The sequence below is a fragment of the Xyrauchen texanus genome, chromosome 25 (assembly GCF_025860055.1).
Source record: "Xyrauchen texanus isolate HMW12.3.18 chromosome 25, RBS_HiC_50CHRs, whole genome shotgun sequence".
NCBI lineage: Eukaryota > Metazoa > Chordata > Actinopteri > Cypriniformes > Catostomidae > Xyrauchen > Xyrauchen texanus.
The window spans coordinates 5,163,220-5,184,506 of NC_068300.1; the positions used below are offsets into that span (position 1 = coordinate 5,163,220).

The 21,287-nt window shown below is 40.3% G+C and overlaps 2 protein-coding genes across 2 annotated transcripts in view; both read right to left on the reverse strand.

Annotated features, from left to right (window-relative positions):
* The window catches only part of LOC127618946 (uncharacterized), a 647,429-nt gene that overhangs the window by 509,298 nt on the left and 116,844 nt on the right, over positions 1–21,287 (reverse strand).
* The window catches only part of LOC127618906 (uncharacterized), a 38,637-nt gene continuing 35,127 nt past the window's right edge, over positions 17,778–21,287 (reverse strand). The window contains 1 exon segment of the mRNA XM_052091608.1: positions 17,778–19,492. Coding sequence (XP_051947568.1) covers positions 18,447–19,492 — 1,046 coding nt within the window. The 3' untranslated portion in view covers positions 17,778–18,446.

Below are 21,287 nucleotides of genomic sequence, written 5' to 3' on the forward strand. Positions count from 1 at the left end.
ACTTTTCCTGAGGTATCTGCCTTGAATGCAGAGGGACACTGTGAGGGACTTTGTATTGGCCTGAGGCAGGGGGATTCCGGAAGGGTAAGGCCTTCTTCCACTGCGGTCTGAAGATGAGCCATGCCAGAAGCCTGCAGTACAGCAACAGAAGTACAAATAAATGGAACTTCCCAGGTGACTTGTGTGCTGAGACCACAATACTGTGAGGAGCACTGTTTTCTTAAGGAAACACGTGCACGTTTTGTCTTTGACTTTTCAATGATCATGGAGATGTGGCACTGTGCATCGATTTGGAGAGCACCAGTCTTCAATCAGACAGCTTCAAATATTTCACAGAGCAGCTCTGCCCTCTGTGTGTAAGCCTGTGCATTCAGACCCTTTGTGGTGATGGATTTCACTAGCTTGAGGAGGTTGTTGGAATCCTCACCGCAAACAATATTTTCAAAAGTGACACTATCGCAGAAAGCACAGCATAAGCATTGACAAAAAGCATCAAATGCACATGTGTTCAGTACAGAGGTTCTTGATTTCCTGAGTTTAACAGGCTGTTGATTATTTCCATTTTTCAACAGGTCCACTCGCAGTCTTTTCCCCCTCACAGATGGATCTGCATGGAGCCATTCAGGACAAGGAGAGAGGTATGAATTCCTCTTCCTCTTTTTGGGTGGAACTGCTAGGCCTCTCCAGTTTTCAACTGCATCTTCATCTGTTGGATGGATGTTTGTGACATTGTCAGATTTCCCAGAACAGGAAGCATCCATTTCTGGTTTCCCATCTACACTGCAAGTTGTGGTGGGTAGTGGATTGGCTCCTGTGATGATCACTGTTGCAACAGCTGCATCGTCTTCATCTTTTTCCTCACCTTTTTGTTTTGCAGAACAAATTTGCATGTTGCCTTCAGTGAAGGACAGATGTCGAGCAATGAATCGATCCACCCGAATAGGCAAGTTTTCATGCTTGAAAAGTCCATGTTTTATGTTTTTGAACTCTGCTTCAGCATTGGCTGAACTTGCGGTGATGTTGGTGCTTCGAAAGTGAGGGATCATTACCCCTGTCCAGAGTGGTAAGTAACTTGCAAGCCAGATTATATTGGGAATAATCTCAGGGAGGAAGTGCATATTATCATGATCCCCATGAGCTACAGCAAGTGACCTGCTCTCCTCACATATGTCTGTTACCCACTGTCGTAGGTCTGTCTGTGTTTGGTCACATGGATCCACTTCCAGGTCATCACCCTCTACATCTGGAATGATGACACACTCTTCTGCAATTCGGGCTTTCAGGTATTTCTTGCACCTTTCTGATATGAGGGGGGCTCCAGAACTGTCATTGCCCTCTGCTTCGCTGAGAGCCACAACAGTAATACTGCGTAGTAGCTCTTTTGCATCATCCATGGAATGTGACATGAGAAGCTGTGCCATTGACCTCACAAAGAAATCTTTAATGCGATGTGGTTTTTTCTTCAAGCAGTCCCACTGGCAGATCATCTTGATGCTGTGTGCAAGCTGATTTTTTACTGAGTAAGACAGCACAACACTCATTGATGTAGGTCTTTAGATCAGGATGAGGAGTAAAAGCCTTGACCAGAGCTCCGAGCAAAGCCAGCGAAAAGTCACTCACAACCTCTTTTGGAGTTGGTGCACCTGCGCGTATCCATTCTGTCAGCCAATGTGCTATTGCATTAACATCGTGTCTCTCTGACAGCATTTGCACCACTGGGACACTTGAGTTCTCATCCCCTGCCAGAACGCCCTGATATAAAAATATATGGCCAGACTTGCCATTTGGTCTCTGTAGTTTCCTCACTACTGAGCCAGTTGCATCAAAACTCACAGTGGGGTTAGTAGATGTTTTTGATATAGACTTGTAAATATACATTTGTGTTTGACTCCAATAATGACAGAAAAACTTGTCCAGTCCAATGTCTTTAATGCTACCACTGTGCGGTGCACTGTATTTTAACATCTGCAGGGACACAATGGGATCCTTGTCGCCTAATTCTAAATCATTTCTCTCTCGCTTTGCTTTGCGCAGGGTGGCCAAATTAGGCAGATGACTTGGCTCAGGATCTCCAAAATCCATCAGCTTTGTTGCCTCTGATGCCCTCCATACATGGGGTTCCATTCTACCCTCACACAGTTCTTTGGCTATCTGCACACGCAAGTTACCAGACATCGCACGCTTGGAACAGCCAGTGTGCAGGGAGTCATCAGTGTTTTTAATTAAACACTTTAGCACCATTGGGCTGTTAATTTCAGGCTCTCTGTCACATTTTATGTGAATGTGGCCACGACACTCTTTACAGTTGCCTCTGATTTCTATGTATTTCTCCGTGGCTGATGGATAGACCTTGGCTCTTTTAAAGAAAAATGTGCAGGGGCATTTCACTTCTTGCCAAATGTGATTATTTATCACATGTGTCCAGATGCCAGGCTTCAAAATTGTGTATTCCCTTTTTTGTGTTTTAGAGAACTTTTTGTTGTATTTGACCATTTCAGGCATGAATTCAATCCATTTCTGAAATGGAACTTCAATATCAAAAGTCCAACAATCTTTAAGTCTGGGTGAAAGGGACCCTGGCTCAAAATCAGTGTCATCACTACTGCCATTTGTTTCATGATCACATTCATGAGTAAACCCTAAAGCAGTCCAGATGTTGTGTCTATTTAATTTAACAAAGGTGTATAGAGCCTTTGCAGTAATCTTGTTTTCTAGCTGCTTACTAAGCTCTGTCCAGATGCTCTGATTAGGAGTAGCTATGTTGCCATTTTGGACTATGGCCTCTTTTGATGAACACAGGACTGTGAAAATGGAATCTCTGTCAACTGCTGGTTTCTTGGGCATCTGGCATTAGCAAAACATGATTACCCACTTAAATAAAAAATACAAATTGTTTTCATGTATTACTGTATTTGTCTGAATATAAGGATAATATAATATAGTATTAATATATAAGGATAATGTATCTTATATTAGGACCAATATGGTAATGTTGACCCCTAGATGCACAATGTAGTAAAAAAACTAACATGGGTCACATGTAAAACTAATTAGCATGTATTAGTATTAGAAATGAGTTTTCTGATCAATAAACATTGACAATCTTAGCTCTCTTGAATGTTGTACCATTATTCTTGAAGTTAACAAATGATATTGTAACTGACAGTGTTTAAACATTGTACTTACATTGGCCAGAAATTTGATTTAGTAACGACGTTTTTAGTTTGATTTATGTCGACCTTTTCTCTACTTGCTCTACACTAATTTCCACAAGAGCATCTTGAACAGAAGTGTCACTTGCGCCTAGTGGTGGCAGTGAAGTGTAGCAGATGATACTCCATGTAAATAAATAAAAAGTTCAATCAGGAAACACCAGTGAATGAAGTAAAGATTGTTTATTGAAAAATTGTTTATTGAAGAAATGCTGTGATGATTAGTCTGGACAGAAATTCTACTGAAGTGTGTTCACATTGAGGAGATTTGCGCTTTTGTTCTCGTGCCCAGAGCTGAGTGAAAGTGAGTGACAAAGTCCGACAGACACCAGATGAATATTGAGCTGCTGCTGTCTGAACAACAATACGGGTTTTAATAAACACCATAGCGACTACAAAAACATTGATAAGGAGTTGTTGTTGTATTAAAACATCTTCATCCAACATTTTGGCAAGACACTGAATTAACAAACCCACGACTGCTCATAAATCGTAAGGACTACACACAAAACTAGATAGACCTATTTTAGAAATATATAATAAAGTAGCCTAATATATAGTAATCAGAATGATGTCCTGGAATATTGCGATGAATCTCTCTAAGTTGAAGAAAACTCTCAGAGTCTTTAGTTCCAGATGCCAAAGTTGCAGTTTATTGAGAATCAACAAACATGAGTCCAGTCAGCTGTCTGTCCTGACTCTATTCCCTTAAGGTCCCAGTTATATACCTTATGTTATCGTTCTTCTTCTTATCTCTGTCCAATGGGATATCTACCCCTGTCCTCATCCTTCACCACCAATATGTTTTAGTTCTTACTTTAGGTAAATATTGGTGGAAAAGTCCCCCTCTTTCTATTTTTTTAAAAACATCATATATGAAAGAACATACATCAGCAAAAATGTACATCGGCCATACAGCTGGTGGGTCTAACGGCCACTTATTCTTACACATACAACACTTAAGGTGACCTTTGAACATATGTTTTATCATTAACACTGATTGAAAATACAATACTCTTCACTTGAGGTGACCCCGTTTGAGCACATACTGCAACACTAGCACATTGTCAGAGCAAAAAGAGAACACAAGAAATATGAACTATATAACATCTAAAAATGATTATTCTACCATCTAAAAATGATTATTCTACAATATATTCCCCCCTCTGGGACTAAAAGTCCCACATACTAAGTCCCTCAAACCACAGTATAGCCACATAAGCCAGCCAATTCAATACAACAGTAGCCAAAATAGGCTACGCACTAAGTTATCAATACCGTGCTGATGGGGCCATACTCTGCAGGATTGTGAACCAAACCTCTCCCTTCACAATCAGCTAGAAGGAAGTAAAAGATTCCAATCCTCTTACCTATTGTCAGTAATGGGGTGGGAGCAGAAACAAATCTCCTTATATGTAATAAGCATGTGCATGCAACTTGAAAGCCTTGCGTTATGTAGAGTACAATTGATTATTCAAAAAAAGAAAAGATATATAAAAAGAAAAGATATATAAGATATATAATATATTCCTCCCTCAACACTAACTGCATCCTTCATTGCCAGAGGAACTCACAGACAATTCCGGTAGCCTGGAGCGCTATCTGGGGGTGTGTTGGAGCAGACAGCGGGTTTTTAAACCACCAGTTGAGTCTATTTGCTCTTGCAGCCAAGCACTGAGGTGCTCGTCGCTCCTTGCTTCAGACAGTGCGCTCCCATGTCTTCTCTTGGCAATAACTACAGCTTTAGATTATGTTTAAACACAGTCATCAAAAATGCTACTTCAATTTAGTGAGATACAATGTACTAAAGATATACGCCGTCAATGAGTAATAAGTAATTGGTTACATTGATAGTAGGGAAATAAGTCAAAAATAACAAACAAAACACCCTCTAACCTTTCTTGAGATGCTATCTAATCTGTTATGTAAAATGAAAGTACAATAGTCATGCTATCTCCCTTACTAGCAAAAACATGAGAAAAATAGTTAAAAAGAAAAATTCCCCACATTTGTGTTAGTTCTTGATTAACTCTTAGTAAATCTCATCAAGTTCATCCAATCCTGGGCCAATGGTACAAAATCTAGTTTCCAACCCTGGGCCCGGTGCCATCACTGAGACAGTCACCATCTGTTTAGCCACTGTTCTAGCCATTATTGATCTTAGAACTGGTATGACACAGCAAAACAACAATACAAATAGGGTGAGCCCTATAACGATTATTATACCTAGTTTCATCAATCCCAACTTCCATGATCCAAAAAGATCATCGAACCATTGGCCAAACATCTGGTCCCTTCCTGCATTAGTTTTAACTTCCTTTCTCAGGTCATGCAGTTTCTTCATTGCCTGTGTAAAAGCTCCTTCTGGGGATGTATTATTCGGGATGTAAGTACAGCAATCTGCTCTGAACATAACACATACTCCTCCTCTATCCGCCAGTAACCAATTTAGTGCCTGACGATTCTGCCAAGCCATTTTGCTAGTTGCTGCTAATTGGGTTCCTAATGCCTCCAATGCCTCATCAGTATGGTTTATAAACCTCTGTTGGTTATAGTAAATATAATTAATCCACTCCAAATTTTTGTTGGCCGTTATCCATACAAATATTGACTCAAAGCCTGATTTAATTTCATTCCTAGCTTTAAATTGTTGTGGTATTCCCTTGGTTGACCAATTGCATCCAAATAAACATCCGGATCTGGGGAGTATGCTCTTTTCACCCTTGCCTGTTGTTGTACCGAAAGGTTTTGGTGCAGCTTGGATTTCAGAGAGGTCCCACTCTACCATAGTTACCTCTTGTATTAGTCTTACTCTAGCGCACAGCCCTTTCCAGTTTTTAGGTAGTGCAGTTTTCAATTGACCTCCCCACATAACCAAAAGTAGTCTGCTATAGTTTCTGTTTGTTCCTGATGAATCTTCATCGAAGGAGATACTAAGGTTTGATTTTCGCATCCTGTAAGGCAATGGCCCGCAACTACACCTAAGCATACTGGAGTTATATTTGCAGTAAAGTTCTGTCCTAATGTCGCTGTTGCATAATGTGGTCCCCAAATCTGATTACATTATTGTTGGAAAACATTTCCTCGTCTAAATGCCATATTACTGCGTAATTGCCCTTAAACTGTCCTACATTCGTTTTTCCTCTACTTCTGTTAAAGCATTCATACTCCAGTTGTCGATTTATTGTATATGATGATGGGCTTTCTTTTTTCTCATTATCCACACGTATGTCTAATTTTCTACATTCATCTCCCCACCCTATCAGTTTACTATACTTTTCATATTCTGGATGACCTAGAAATGCCAAACATTCCACTGGGCAGAACACTGTTCTTCCTGTAGTCCCACAATTTTTGGCATAATACTTGGCGCAGTGTCTGTAATCATACTGATTGGGAACTACTGTCAACTTCTTCAACAGTGAGGGTGAGCACATTACACAGTTTGTCATTTCTGCCTGCTTAACCGTATATTTGGCCCATTTATACCAGTCATTTTGATTTGCATGTTGTAATAGTTCTTCTACTCCTGCTGTCTCTATGGGTTCCCAATCATATATTAAATCCAACGGCCTTGTCTTGCTTTGGTTAACTATGCTTGGCTGACTATTCGGTTGATATTGCTTTGATAAATTGCTAATCCAGATTTTATCCTTTTTTGTGTCACCTTCGTTCAATGCTCCAGATGCCCTCTTCTGCCTGATTTTTTGTTCTATAACATCTGGTTCTTGTTCATTGTGGGGAAAAGGACATAAGGTCTGAGGTGTCAATTGTATGGAAGTCATCATACCATGGCCGCTCTGACGGTCCTTCACCGGGTGAGTCTGGGTCTTCTTGCGCTGCTTCCCCGGTAGGCCCTGTATCGGGGGAAACACCTGTCCCAAATACATCATCAATATCATTATCCACAGTACCTCCTTCATCCCCCAACCTTTCCTCTGCCTCCGACAATATTGCATCCCATGGATGCATCTGTTGGTCTGCTTCATATCCTTCAGCTCTTTCCGTATTTGGTGCAGCAAGGTAAGCACTTTCTTCCTGTCTGTCTCATTCTTCACCTTCTTGTTCCTGTTCTTCTGCGACATGTACTTCCGTTTCTCTCACTGTACTTTCCTGCTCCACTGTGGCACGTCCTTCAGATTCTTCCTCTGCCTCAGTGTGCTCTTCCCCTACGTTCGTTTGTTGTTCTTCTTCCTCTTCTTCACTCTCTTCGATGTCTCTATCTGGTACTTGTAGGTCTTCAACCTCGTGGGCTTGATCCTCTCTTTGCTGCTCCGCTTCTTCTTCTGTTTCAGGTTCCTGATTTTGTGGTAGGTTTCTCCTACGTACTTTAGTGCAGTGATTTAAATGATACCATGTGTTACTTCCTCTTACCTTCACTGCTGTTGGGGTTGCCTGTACCACTTCATAAGGTCCTTCCCGTCTTGGCTCATTCCACCTTCGTCTAAACACTCTCAGGTCCACAAGATCTCCAGGAGCAATTGAACAAGGTGCATTCTCTTCCTGCCTAGGATTTCTTCTTTGTTCCTGCAAACAGATTTTTCCATGTATTGTCGTCAATTGTCTCATCTATGCTTTCAATTCCATTTCTAGTTGTTCCAATGATGGACCCTCATAAGGTCCTCTCAGATAAGGCACTGGCATAGGTCTTCCTGTCAGCATCTCATGCGGGGTTAGATTAGTAATCCTATTTGTTTGCATGCGATATTTCATTAATGCCAACGGAAGCGCATCAACCCAATTAAGTCTTGTTTCTTGACAGATTTTCACAATCTTTGCCTTGAGATTCCCATTTACCCTCTCCACCATCCCCTGAGACTGGGGATGGTAGACACACCCTAGTCGTTGTTTTATTCTTAGCTGTTGTATTACTGTTTTTACTGCCCTCTGAATGAATGCCGAGCCATTATCTGAGCTAATTTGCGGCGGTATTCCAAACCTTGGGATAACTTCTCTTGTCAGAAATGTAATCACTGTTTGTGCTCCCTGGTCGGCTGAGGGAACTGCTTCTACCCATCTACTGAATCTGTCTATTATTACTAACATATATCTTTTCCCTCTGACTGGTTTTATCATATCTACATAGTCCATCACTAGATGTTTGAATGGGCCCTCCGGTGCTGGAATATGACCTAATGGAGCGGTCGTACCTTTCCTGACATTGTGTTTCAGAGATATCACAGCCTGCTAAAAACTCATCTACTGAGGCCTGCAAGTATGGCTGACCAGTAGCCCTGTTGTTTTATCTTCCTCACTACCTCGCCTCTTGCACAGTGGTCAAATCCGTGCGATCGGAAATTAACATATTTAGAAGTGCTACTGGAGCCAATATCTGCCCCTCATGTGATCTCCACATTCCATTAACGTCCCTTGTCGCCCCTCTGCTGCCATTGTGCTAATTCAGGTGGGCCAGCTTGAAGCTGCATCCGTGCTATATCTGCCAAACTTGGCTGGACCTGTAATATCACTTGTGGTGCCATTATTGCTACTTTGCATCCTGAAGCTTCTCGGGCATGTTCGTCCGCAGCATTATTTCCTCTAATAACAAAATCCTTGCCTTTTTTGTGTGCCTGGCATTTTACTATAGCCAACCTTTTTGGACTCATCATTGCTGAAATTAATCTGATTATTTGGTCTTTATGCTGGATTGGTGTTCCATCACTCTTTTTGAACCCTCTCTGTTTCCACACTGCACCAAACAAATGATACACTCCATGCGATATGCAGAGTCTGTATATACATTTACTTTTTGATCTTTTATGAGTAGACAGGCTTTGGTCAATGCTTTTAATTCTGCCAATTTTGATGAGCATGGCTGTTCGCAATGCTGAACCACAATTGGCACAAAAGAATCTCCCTGCTTTTTACCACAGCAAACCCAGCATGATTTCCCAAATGGTCCTTAAAACAAGATCCATCGACAAAGTATTCTATTTCTGCCTCAACCATTGGTATTGATTCCAGGTCAGGCCTCAACCGCTAGAACGCTTAATGAATTTGCCACACAGTCGTGTGGTGTTCCTTCATCCTCCAAGGGAATATAGTTTGCTGGATTTACAGTGGTACATCTCTTTATAGTTACATCGGGTATGTCAACAGTGTTGAATATGCTAAACATCTTGCCTGTGTTAGTACAAATTTCCCATTCTCTATTAGCTCTATTATCTTTTGGTGAGTGTAGATCACCACTGGATATCCCATAGTTATTGTGGAGGCTTTTTCATACGCTAAAATAAACTGCAGCCAATCCCTGATAGCATGGCGGGTATCCTTGGGCTACACTGTCCAATTTTGTGCTATAATATGCTATGGGTTGTTTTCGCCTTCCACTACACAGTTCCTGCATCAGCACTGCTGATGCATAACCACTTTTCTATCCGCTACATACAAATGAAACGGCTTAGTGTAGTCCGGGCTTGCTAGTGCAGGTGTTGTTTGCAGTTCCTTTTCAGTGATTCAAATGCTACCAGTGCATCCGCACCCCAGGTTAGCCTACTTCTAAGATTTTGCTGTCCTGTTTGCTTCATTAGTTCTCGCAGGGGGTTTGTTTTCATAGCATAGTCTTCTATCCAATCTGAACTAAATCCTGTCATTCCTAAAAAGGTCATCATTTGCCCCACTGTTTGTGGTTGTGGCGCTTTACTTATGCCCTCCAACTGACTTGGTGATATTGCTTTAGTCTGATGTGCAATGATTCGTCCCAGATACTCTTCCTGGGGTAAACAGTACTGTAACTTATCTTTTGATACCTTATGACCCCCTTCAGCCAGTTTAGTAAGGACCTTAATAGTATCCTGATGGCATTGCTCCAGTGTTGGTGAGCAGATCAATAAGTCATCCACATACTGGATCAATGTGCTGTCTATTCTTAGATCCTCTAAGTCTGTTTTTAATACTTGATTGAACACATGAGGTGAGTGCTTGAATCCTTGTGGTAGTCGTGTGTACGTGAATTGTTTACCTTGATAGGTGAATGCAAAGAGCTGTCTGCTTTCCTCTGCTAAAGGAATACTGAAAAAGGCAGAACACAAGTCAATTACAGTGAAATAATTAGCAGCAGGGGGAACATTAGTCAGCAGAGTATGCGGATTGGGTACTTCTGCAGGCCAATCCTCTACTACTTCATTAACTGCCCTCAAATCATGTACTAATCGCCACTTTACTTTATTTGCCTTTGCTACTGGTAGTATAGGTGTATTACAACAGCTTGATGTTTCTATTAGTACTCCTGCTTTAAGTAGCCCTTCAATAGTACTTTTAATCCCCAATGTCGCCTCTGGCTTAAGTGGGTACTGCTGTTTCCGTGGAGGTTGGGTTCCTGGTTTTACTTTTATCTGGATTGGATTTGCGGATAGTACTAACCCCACATCTGTGTCATGACCACAGTTTTACTGGCACTACTTTTTCCATTTCTGCCATTAGCTCTACCATTTTTGAGTCTAGCTTTTCAGCAGGTGAAATAACTACTACCTTAGGTGTTCTTATCATTTGGGTAGCACATATGATCTTTAGAAATGTTCTATCTGGTGATTCCATGATAAGAGGATTCTCTGTCCCTTTCCATTGTACCCTCTCTGCCCTTTTCATCATTTGTCCTAAATCTTTTTGTTCCCTTCCTTTGCTCACATAGATTGTCACATGTGGAACAGATTCTGGTATCTGAAACCATTTGTCTATAAAGTCATTATTCTCTATCTTGAGTGCTGCTCCCTCCTGTCCAATTACTATATATTCTGACGTCAAGGTGATTTCTTGTTGTTTTGTTCCATTCAGCCACTTTTCCTCCAATTCTGGGTTTCTTGTTTCATCATACATTAATGTACAATGATGCTCTGCTCCAGGCACATTTGGATCTCCTAACTGTGCCTTAATATATTTTCCCCACTTGTCTATTGTGTTGTTCACTTCTTCTCCTAGATCTCCCAGCCAATATACGTTTGCTTGCAGACATTCAGGGTCAGGTTGTTTTGTCACTGTCATTTGTTTCACCCCTCTGTCATCAATGTAGATCCCTTCTGGAGTGCACCATATCTGTAAGTTCATTTTACATATAGCGTCTCTTCCCAATAAGTTCACTGGTGTATTTTCTGATATCAAGATTGGGATGTTTACTGCTTTTCCTTTTACTTCCATGTTTACTGGAGCCGTCATTGGAATCAACTGCGTTTGTCTTTACATATTTTCCAGACCGGAGGAGGTGAGAGGCATAACTTGGACTTATACACGTAAAAGTGGCTCCAGTATCTAACATAACCGGTGTTACTTTGCCCTCTATCTTAACCTTCATTATTGGTTCTTGATCAGCATCAGTTGATATCATTGGAAGCTGACCCCACCCCGTAGGATTCTCTGGGCATCCCTAGTAACCTTGTGGTGGTCCGGGCCATGGATTGACGGGACCTGGGGCCTGCTGCTGCTGAGGGTCCTGTTGCCAGTTGCTGGTGTCTGCCTGGTGCGTTTGTGGCCAGGGGTTCATAGGACATTTGCTTTTTCGGTGTCCCACTTGGTTACACCCCCAACATGCATTTGTTGGGCCATTATTATAATTCTGTCTTCCTCGTCCTCTTCCTCTTCCCCCTTGATACTGTTGATTCCATCTTCTGTTCATTTGATCGGGGAAATGATATAACACAGTCGGCATGGGCTGTTGCATCACCTGACTCTGCATGGGTATCTGGTTTTGAGCACTTGGTACAGGAGCCATTGGTGCTACCTGGATTGTTGGTACAGGTTGATACATGGGCACAGGTGGTACGCCGGGAACCATAGGTGTAACTGTTTCACTTGAGGTCATCTGAGCCTGTGCACTGATCGTAATTTGTAATGCTGTATTTACTGGCGCCATTACAGAGGTTGGTGCATCTTTTCCTTTTACTGCTGCTTGAATTCTTTTCTTGTTTCCTGTTAGTTCCTCCAGTTGCAACTGTTCCAGTTTCTTACGTATGTCCCTTTCTTGTTGCTTTAGTTTTTCTTCATTCCGTCTGTGTTGTTCCACTGCATGTACCACATGGGCACAGAACTCTTTCTGTGTCTTAGTAGTTAACCCCACCACGTCTTCCAGCTTGTCCTTTACTGGTGTAGGCATAGCCTCTATTATAGCCGTTCGGAACATAGCTGTCATCCAGGGATCCTTTTCTGGATCTTTTTACATTTCCAGCTTCCATCTCTTTAGCTCTCGCTCGATATAGGCTTTCGGGTTTTCAGTTGTTCCCAGTGGCTCTCCTTTTATTGATTTTGGGTCTAGGTTGGTGGGAAATTCTTCTCTTAGGGCTTCCAGATGATGTTTCGGCATCTGCTGAATGGTATCTCATCATACTTTGTGGTATCTGCTGCATTTCCCACTTTGGCTTTTTCGAGTATTTCCGCCATTTTGCCTCCTCCAATGCATCTTGCAAGAAGTGCTTTAATGTCTCCCAGGGCCAGCTGAGTTCCTACTGCTCGCTCCTCAACATCTCTAATCCACCTTCCTGCTCCTTCATATATGTCAGGGAGGGCTGCCAGTAATCCTTCAAGATCATGGTTGGCCCATGGCACATAGCAGTCATACTGTCCCTTCATCATAATAGGACACTGTGATGATATTGTCCTGTTATGTCGTCTAACTGGTCTTCCCACTTCCTCTTCATCTGGCCATTCTTCATCATCCCTCCATCAGATTCCACATCAGTTCTGACCATTCTTCCTGTCATTCTCTGCCATGTTTGCTTAGTCTTTTCTGGCATGTCTTCAAGATAAAGTCATCCTGTAACCTGTTTCATCTTTCCTTTTGTCCGACGTCCCAGGGTGTTTATGTCTGGAGCTGACATGCTCTCTTCTTCTTGTTGACCTTCTCATGTTTTCCAGCATCTCTTTTCCTTTCTCATGGAGTCCGATAGTTCCTGTGACTTGGCCCTGATGCTGGTCACATCTTCTCTCATCTTCCGCTGCTTTTTCACACTTTCTTTCACTCTTGATGATATTGTCATGCTGTCATCTGTCTCTATTTGATCGTCATCTTCAGATGTACTTTCTTGCTCTTGTTGTTTTCTTTGTTCTTTGTTCTGTTGTTCTGCATACCCTTTTATTCCTTCCATTATTGCTTCCTGGCATTGTTTGTTTAATTCTTCCTTTATTCTTCGTTGAGTTAACATCGCATTTCTCGATCTGATCCTTCTGGCCCTTCCCACCTTTGACTTGGATTCCATAGACCCTTTGTGCTGTCTTGTTCTGATCCCACTGCTTCCCCATTATTGTGGCTCTCAGTTTAATGTCTGGGTATAGATTTGCTGGTTCTTCTTCTGACTCTATTGGCACTTTCTCAGTGACTTCTATTTCTCCAGCCATGTGTACTTCCCCCTTAAACTCCATCATAGGCATTTGCAAATTCCCTTTCGTCTCCATTGTTGGTGCATAGGGAGGGGGTCTTTCTCCTTTTTCTTCATCCACCTTTTTTCCTTCCCTTTCCTGTTTTATTATTTCTATCCCCTTGGTCTTGAACATATGGAGCATTGTTAGTTCCCTATCTCGTTTCATTATCCTCTTCTGGCTCTTATCTTTTGGTTTATGATTTTTTATCAATGCTTCCATTTCTTTACATATCCCTACATCAAATGTCCCCTCTGCTGGCCACTTTGTGTTCAGCCCCTTTGTTCTTCCTTCCCATTTCCTAGACATCTCTTTTATCACCTCTCTATATGTTGGAAACTCCATGCATATCTGATCTATTGGTGTCGGTGCCATTTTACTATCCCTCTATGTTTTCTTTTACAATAATTCAGTACCTCTTTAACCCCAGAGTGTTCTATTCTGCTATGCTAATCTTCACCAGGCTGGTCAGACGAGGACCACTAAAAGTTTCCGACCCCTGACTTCCCCTGGGCTTTTTCTGGGTTGAGGAATTTCCTTCTTCCTAGATATTTTAATACTGCTACTTTTGTTTGTGTTCTGCTTGGTGGCTTTGTTGGTTCCTCTTCTGGTCCTAGTCCACACAGATTATTTTGTATCCAAATAATGTCACTCCTCAGGGTTATCAAATCACTGTTCCAGGTTTTTTCCACAACACTCTTGACCTGTTGCAATTACTCCTCCTGCCCAGTGCATGAAAGTAAAACATGAGGTTAATTTATTTGACTTTTATCTATTGTAATTTTTCCTCTTTTTCCTTCTCTCCTTTTTACACCCTTTCTAATCAACTGCCAGCCCTCTGTACTGCTATTATCAGGCAGGAGGAGACCCAAGAAATCTTATCCTGTCTCTCTTATGCGTGCTCAAAAGCCCTCCCTTCACTGCTCTCTTGTTCTGGTTCCAGCAGCCCCTCCCCTCTCTCCCTTCCACCACCCAGTCCCCAGCATGCTGTGTGAGAGAGAGAGAGAGACAATCAACTATTATGCTTATTTACCTTAGTCTTACCAGCTACACTATTGATTTTATTTATAAGTACTATTTATATATTCCCCTTTTGTTTATCATCTCTTCTTCTTACAGTTATTTATTATCTTTTATTTCTTTCCTTTACACTCTTTTGTCATTCTCTTTATTTTATTTTTATTAATTCATATTTTTCTTAGTCTTTTATTTTATTATTTGCTTATGTTCCTTCTTTTATTACTTGTATGGTTTCACTTTATTTCTTTTCAAAACCAACTATTTATTTGTTTATGCTTTATTTTCCCATTACAATCTCTTTGTGCATTACAAGATTTTTAGAGGTGATTACACATTACTTATTTTTATGCATGCACTTGGATACAAGTTTGGTCTGGTTAACATACTTATACATTGCTTCATTCTTATATACACAGCATAGTTATAAGTTACTAAGCTAATACATTAATTCTTCTAACTATTTAATTTTTCTCATGCATTATACTTTCATGTGTGGTTACATATTTATCTAAACATGAACATTACATCATTAAGGATTACATTACTGTAAATGTCTTTATTAATGATACACTCTAAGTTTTGCATTCTATCTCATTTCGTGCATATCTATATTTTTCTATCCAAGCCTGCCCCCTATTGGTTATTTGGCTATCTCTCATATATGTCCAGTCATGTCTGCTTTATTTCTGCTGGGGGATCCAGGCAAATTCTCAACTCAAACGTTCCTACTGTACCTTCAATTACAGTTGCTGGTACAATCTCCCCTTCATTATTTTCCTTGAATATTACTTTACTTTCCCTGTATACATTTCTGACTCTGTTGAATATCTCTAAGCTTACGTTTTTCAAGATTGTAACACCTTCTCCCACTGGCCTCTCTAGCGTTTCCCAATAATGGGCCACTTCAGTGCTGAGTTAAGGGATTTGCACTTGTTTAGCTGACCTTCTTATTTCTATCCCAAAGGTGTCCAGCTGTTCCCCATATCCTGCCTGGCAAAGTCATTCTATGCCTGTTAAAAAGGTTCCAAGGCACAAGTTCTCCATTGTGACTTCCAACCAATCTACAAAAGGCCATTCTTGTTCTAATTATGGTAAATTTACTATCCTAATCAAACCTCTCAACAGTGCCTTCTTTTTATCTAGTGTCAATTGTCTTTTCTGTCCCGTGTAATCTACATACTCTGTTTCCCTCCAAAAATGATCACGTATGCCCTTTGACTCTATCAATGTCTTTTACAATTTTCGTTCCCACTCTTCAGGTCCCCGTCGGCCTTCGCATCTCACAAATTTCATGAATCTCTGCATTTTCTCTTTAGTTTTGTTCACTGCAAATGGAAAACATTTTCCTTCTTTTTATTCCCCAATTAATCTATTTCTTTTTCTATCCCAATCTCCCCTCCCCTCACTCACAGTGCTGGCCATTCAGCCACCCAGTGAGTGAAGGCAGGGCCGGGAGACAGAGGATCAGGTGTTTCATATCTTTTTCTACAATTATTTTCTTCATTTTATTTTCCCAATTTACTCTTACTTTTAGTTCGTGTTATTTTCTTGGTGCACCTGATTCTCTGCATTATTCTGCGTTTGCACACAACACATCATCAGCACTGTGATCATGCATTTGAAAAAACACATAGACAATGCGTTTAGTAGTATGAAAGCACATGCACCAACAACATAGTTAGTTATACACATTATTCATTATCTCAAACATGCACATAGTTCCAACAATTCCCCGTTTTCTGCACAGTCCGGGTTCCGTCAAACACTGCAATAAATAACTTAATCTAACACCTGGAGGAATTTTGGGCAAATTTTCACTTCTCCACCCGTGTTAGGATTTTCACCTGTACAGAATTTTCAGCCACTCTTCTGGCAAAACCTTGAATAAATGCACCTAACCGGGAATTTTCACACGCCGTCGCTTCTCGACTCACCCCCAGGCTTTTTCTACCTTCTTTAATACACTAACTTAAACAATCCCACCCCCATTTTTTGAAATCTGGAACTCGCCTCTATTTTAGCCAATTAGTTCGAATTATTCTATGTTCGGACTGGCAAAAGTCTTAGGAAGCCACTTACTGGGACTCGCTACCACAGATCACACAAAAACACCTTAAGCAAAGATGCTTACCTCAGTTTCTGGCGCCGGTGTTTCTGTGCGATTCGTGCAGCCGTCCCACCAGCGACCTCTGCCCCCTTGACCTCAATGCCAGCCCCACGTTGGGCACCAAAGATATGTCGTGGAATATTGCGATGAATCTCTCTAAGTTGAAGAAAACTCTCAGAGTCTTGAGTTCCAGATGCCAAAGTTGCAGTTTATTGAGAATCAACAAACATGAGTCCAGTCAGCTGTCTGTCCTGACTCTATTCCCTTAAGGTCCCAGTTATATACCTTATGTTATCTTTCTTCTTCTTATCTCAGTCCAATGGGATATCTACCCCTGTCCTCATCCTTCGCCACCAATATGTTTTAGTTCTTACTTTAGGTAAATATTGGTGGAAAAGTCCCCCTCTTTCTATTTTTTTAAAAACATCATATATGAAAAAAACATACATCAGCAAAAATGTACATCAGCCATACAGCTGGTGGGTCTAACGTCCACTTATTCTCACACATACAACACTTAAGGTGACCTTTGAACATATGTTTTATCATTAACACTGATTGAAAATACAATACTCTTCACTTGAGGTGACCCCGTTTGAGCACATACTGCAACACTAGCACATTGTCAGAGCAAAAAGAGAACACAAGAAATATGAACTATATAACATCTAAAAATGATTATTCTACCATCTAAAAATGATTATTCTACAATAATGACCGAGACTGCTACTAACCTATGATTTTTGTGACCATTAAGTGATCTATTTTATTCTGTCAATATTGTAATCAATAAATATCAGCATTTATAATTCGCCTGTAATATTTAAAAATCCGAAGCAGCACAAATGAAACTTTTTACAGCACAAACGATTGAGACTATTTTGGGTGAATTTAGGGCATGTGGGGGCTGGTGACGTCATAGCCTATAATTCAATGTCTAATATAAAAAAATCCGAAGCAGCACAAACGAAACTTTTAGCGGCACAAACCAGCACAAACAAACAAGACTATTTGGGGTGAATTTGGAGCAAGCGGGGGGCTGAGTGACCTCAGAATGACCTATAAATATTCTTTTAATATCTAAAAACTGAAGCAGCACAAACTAAATTTTTACAGCACAAACCAGCACAAACGATAGAGACTATTTTGGGTGAATTTAGAGTATGTGGGGGGGCTGCGTGACGTCATCGCCAATAATTCAATGTCTAATATTTAAAAATCCGAAGCAGCACAAACTAAACTTTTTACAGCACAAACGATTGAGACTATTTTGGGTGAATTTAGGGCATGTGGGGGGCTGGTGACGTCATCGCCTATAACTCAATGTCTAATATAAAAAAATCTGAAGCAGCACAAACGAAACTTTTAGCGGCACAAACCAGCACAAACAAACGAGACTATTTGGGGTGAATTTGGAGCATGCGGGGGGCTGAGTGACCTCAGAATGACCTATAAATATTCTTTTAATATCTAAAAAACCAAAGCAGCACAAACGAAAATTTTTACAGCACAAACAATAGAGACTATTTTGCCGAAGTTTTGCATTGGGTGGGGGGCCAACTTCACGCAGGTCATTTAGTTGGGTTCTGTTCACATCAGCACCTGATCATCTGGAACACAAGAACAACAATCCAGTACATACATAAAATGTTCTCAAGATGCAAGTTGTACAACATCACACCACCAATACGGGCATGTAGTCTAATGATTGCAGGTGCTGCCATCTTCTGGTGGAGAGTCATCACCACAATAATTTGACAAGACTATCCTGCATGAATTCTCTTATGACTTTTTAGGTATTTTAACTGAGTGAAACTCTTTTCACAGTGTGAGCACTTGTAAGGTTTTTTTCCAGTATGAATTCTCTCATGTGTTTTCAGGTTGACTGACTGATTGAAACTCTTTCCACAGTGTGAGCACTTGTAAGGTTTTTCTCCAGTATGAATTCTCTCATGTGTTTTCAGGTGATATAACACAGTGAAACTCTTTCCACAGTGTGAGCACTTGTAAGGTTTTTCTCCAGTATGATTTCTCTCATGTGTTTTCAGGTGTTGTGACTGAGTGAAACTCGTTTCACAGTGTAAGCACTTGTAAGGTTTTTCTCCAGTGTGAATTCTCTCATGTTTTTTTAGGTCTTGTGACTGAGTGAAACTCGTTTCACAGTGTGAGCACTTGTAAGGTTTTTCTCCAGTATGAATTCTCTCATGTGTTTTCAGGTGATATAACACAGTGAAACTCTTTCCACAGTGTGAGCACTTGTAAGGTTTTTCTCCAGTATGATTTCTCTCATGTGTTTTCAGGTGTTGTGACTGAGTGAAACTCTTTTCACAGTGTGAGCACTTGTAAAGTTTTTCTCCAGTATGATTTCTCTCATGTGTTTTCAGGTGTTGTGACTGAGTGAATCTCTTTCCACAGTGTGAGCACTTGTAAGGTTTTTCTCCAGTGTGAATTCTCTCATGTTTTTTTAGTTCTTGTGACTGAGTGAATCTCTTTCCACAGTGTGAGCAGTTGTAAGGTTTTTCTCCAGTGTGAATTCTCTCATGTATTTTCAGGGAATTTAAATGAGTGAAACTCTTTCCACAGTGTGAGCACTTGTAAGGTTTCTCTCCAGTATGAATTCTCATGTGTATATTAAGATCTTTATTACATGTTAAACTCTTTCCACACTGAGAGCAGGTTAAATATTTATTGGCTGCTTTTATTTTAGGCTTTTTTGTGTCACTCAAAGATTTTTCTCCAATTTTGAAATCACGAGGTTTCTCCTCCACTTCAATCGGTTCTTGACTTTCCTCTTTCACTTCCATCAGCTCTACAATGAACAAAAGTAAATTGACAAAAATCAGTTGAAGAGGGACAAATGTAAAAAAGAAATTGAACCCTAATGCAATTTATGGCAGAATACAACAAAGGTCAAGATGTTTTTTGCTGTGTAATTTATATACAAGTATATATTTACTAGGGCTGTCAAATATCTATAAAATTACACAATTTAATTGGATAAATTACATGGTATATCAATTAACATGTGAGATATTAGATTATATGAGACATTGTACTTTTGCATAAGACTAACTGCTGAACAAGATGTTTCTTTCTTGCTTTTCTCTTTCTTACTGGTTTCTCTTTTGTGGAAGAAACTATTCTGCTATTGTGTAGTCCACTATGTTAAACTAGGTCAACCCACATACGGTGAAGAAACTATTCTGATAAATTCTATTGGTTTATACTGCTTTACTGAATGAAATACAAAGATGTTCTTGAACAATAAACGACAAGAGAAGGAACTGATACACTCAGACTCAGACAAACTATTGATAGAGGGACCGAAGAAAACCAATCCTTACCAAGTAAACTACATGGTTTTTTTTTTTTCACTTTTGGGGGCTCGTCCGGGATTTCTCCAGACAGGTAAGGTCAATCTATTTATTTGACAATATTCCTGTCTGCAGAGAAATCGAATAAAACATAGATTCCATTTTTGCGCTGTGTTAGGGTACCTCTTTTTTAAGAGACGTTTTGCCCTATTAGGAATACAGGAAGGTAATACCTTATTTTACTAACACGGTAATACTGTGGTGTTGCAGTTCACTATACATGATTAAAAATTTTAGAAAAAGTGTTTCTCTGCATCAATGTGCCCCTGGAAAGGGAGCTCTAACTCTGGGAGATACAGAAAGGAGGTAGAATACCTCAGATTTACTGTTGCAGTTTAACATATCCTCACTAAGGTGGGAAGAGGCCGGGATAAAGTCTTGGGAAATAAGATTATAGTCTGCATCCGCGTTTGCAAATCTGATTAAGTTATGACATTTTTAGATTACAATATATATTTAAGCTCTAATACATACATGGGATATGTGCATGGCTACAGTCACACCTCGATAGTTCAAATTGATAAAATGCAAGTGCAACTTGGCACTCAAGTAATAACATTTCCATTAGATAAATAGAATCAAAAAACGCTATTGGCATGGTTGTAGATCACAGGGCTCCTGGTTTTCACCACAATGCCAATATGCAATGAAGAACATGATAAGTCATCAATTTACACAAGTTGAATTACTTTTGAATTAACACTATTATAAAATAGGCATAATAGTACTGTACATGACCACAAAATTGTGATTACGATCATAAAATTTGTATTGTAATTGTTTAATACTGCATATCTCTGATGAAAATGTTAACTGTAATAACGTAAATTGTAGATGAATGTTAAAGTATCTTTAGTCTCTGTGTAAACTCAAGTGCTTCAGAGTTCCATGCCACCAGATCATAGGAGAGCAGTGCGAGACCAACGCACAATGGGATAACAAATATATGAAAGAGTCACGTGATGTATAAAAAATAAATAAAATTAAACCAGTCTTGGACCAAGGGCAAGTTCCACAACGACTTAGTCAGTTGACTGGATGTGATTATAGATACTGGTCTACTGTCCAAAACCTTACCTCCAGAAATAACTGAACTGATATGAATTGATAAAGTGCCTTTGTTGGATACAAAATTTTATCAGCCACAAATAGAGGAAGGAAGAACCAGGTCAGGTAAAGACTTTAAAGGAACCAACATAGACTGGGCATGGGGAGATAAGGACGCTTTGC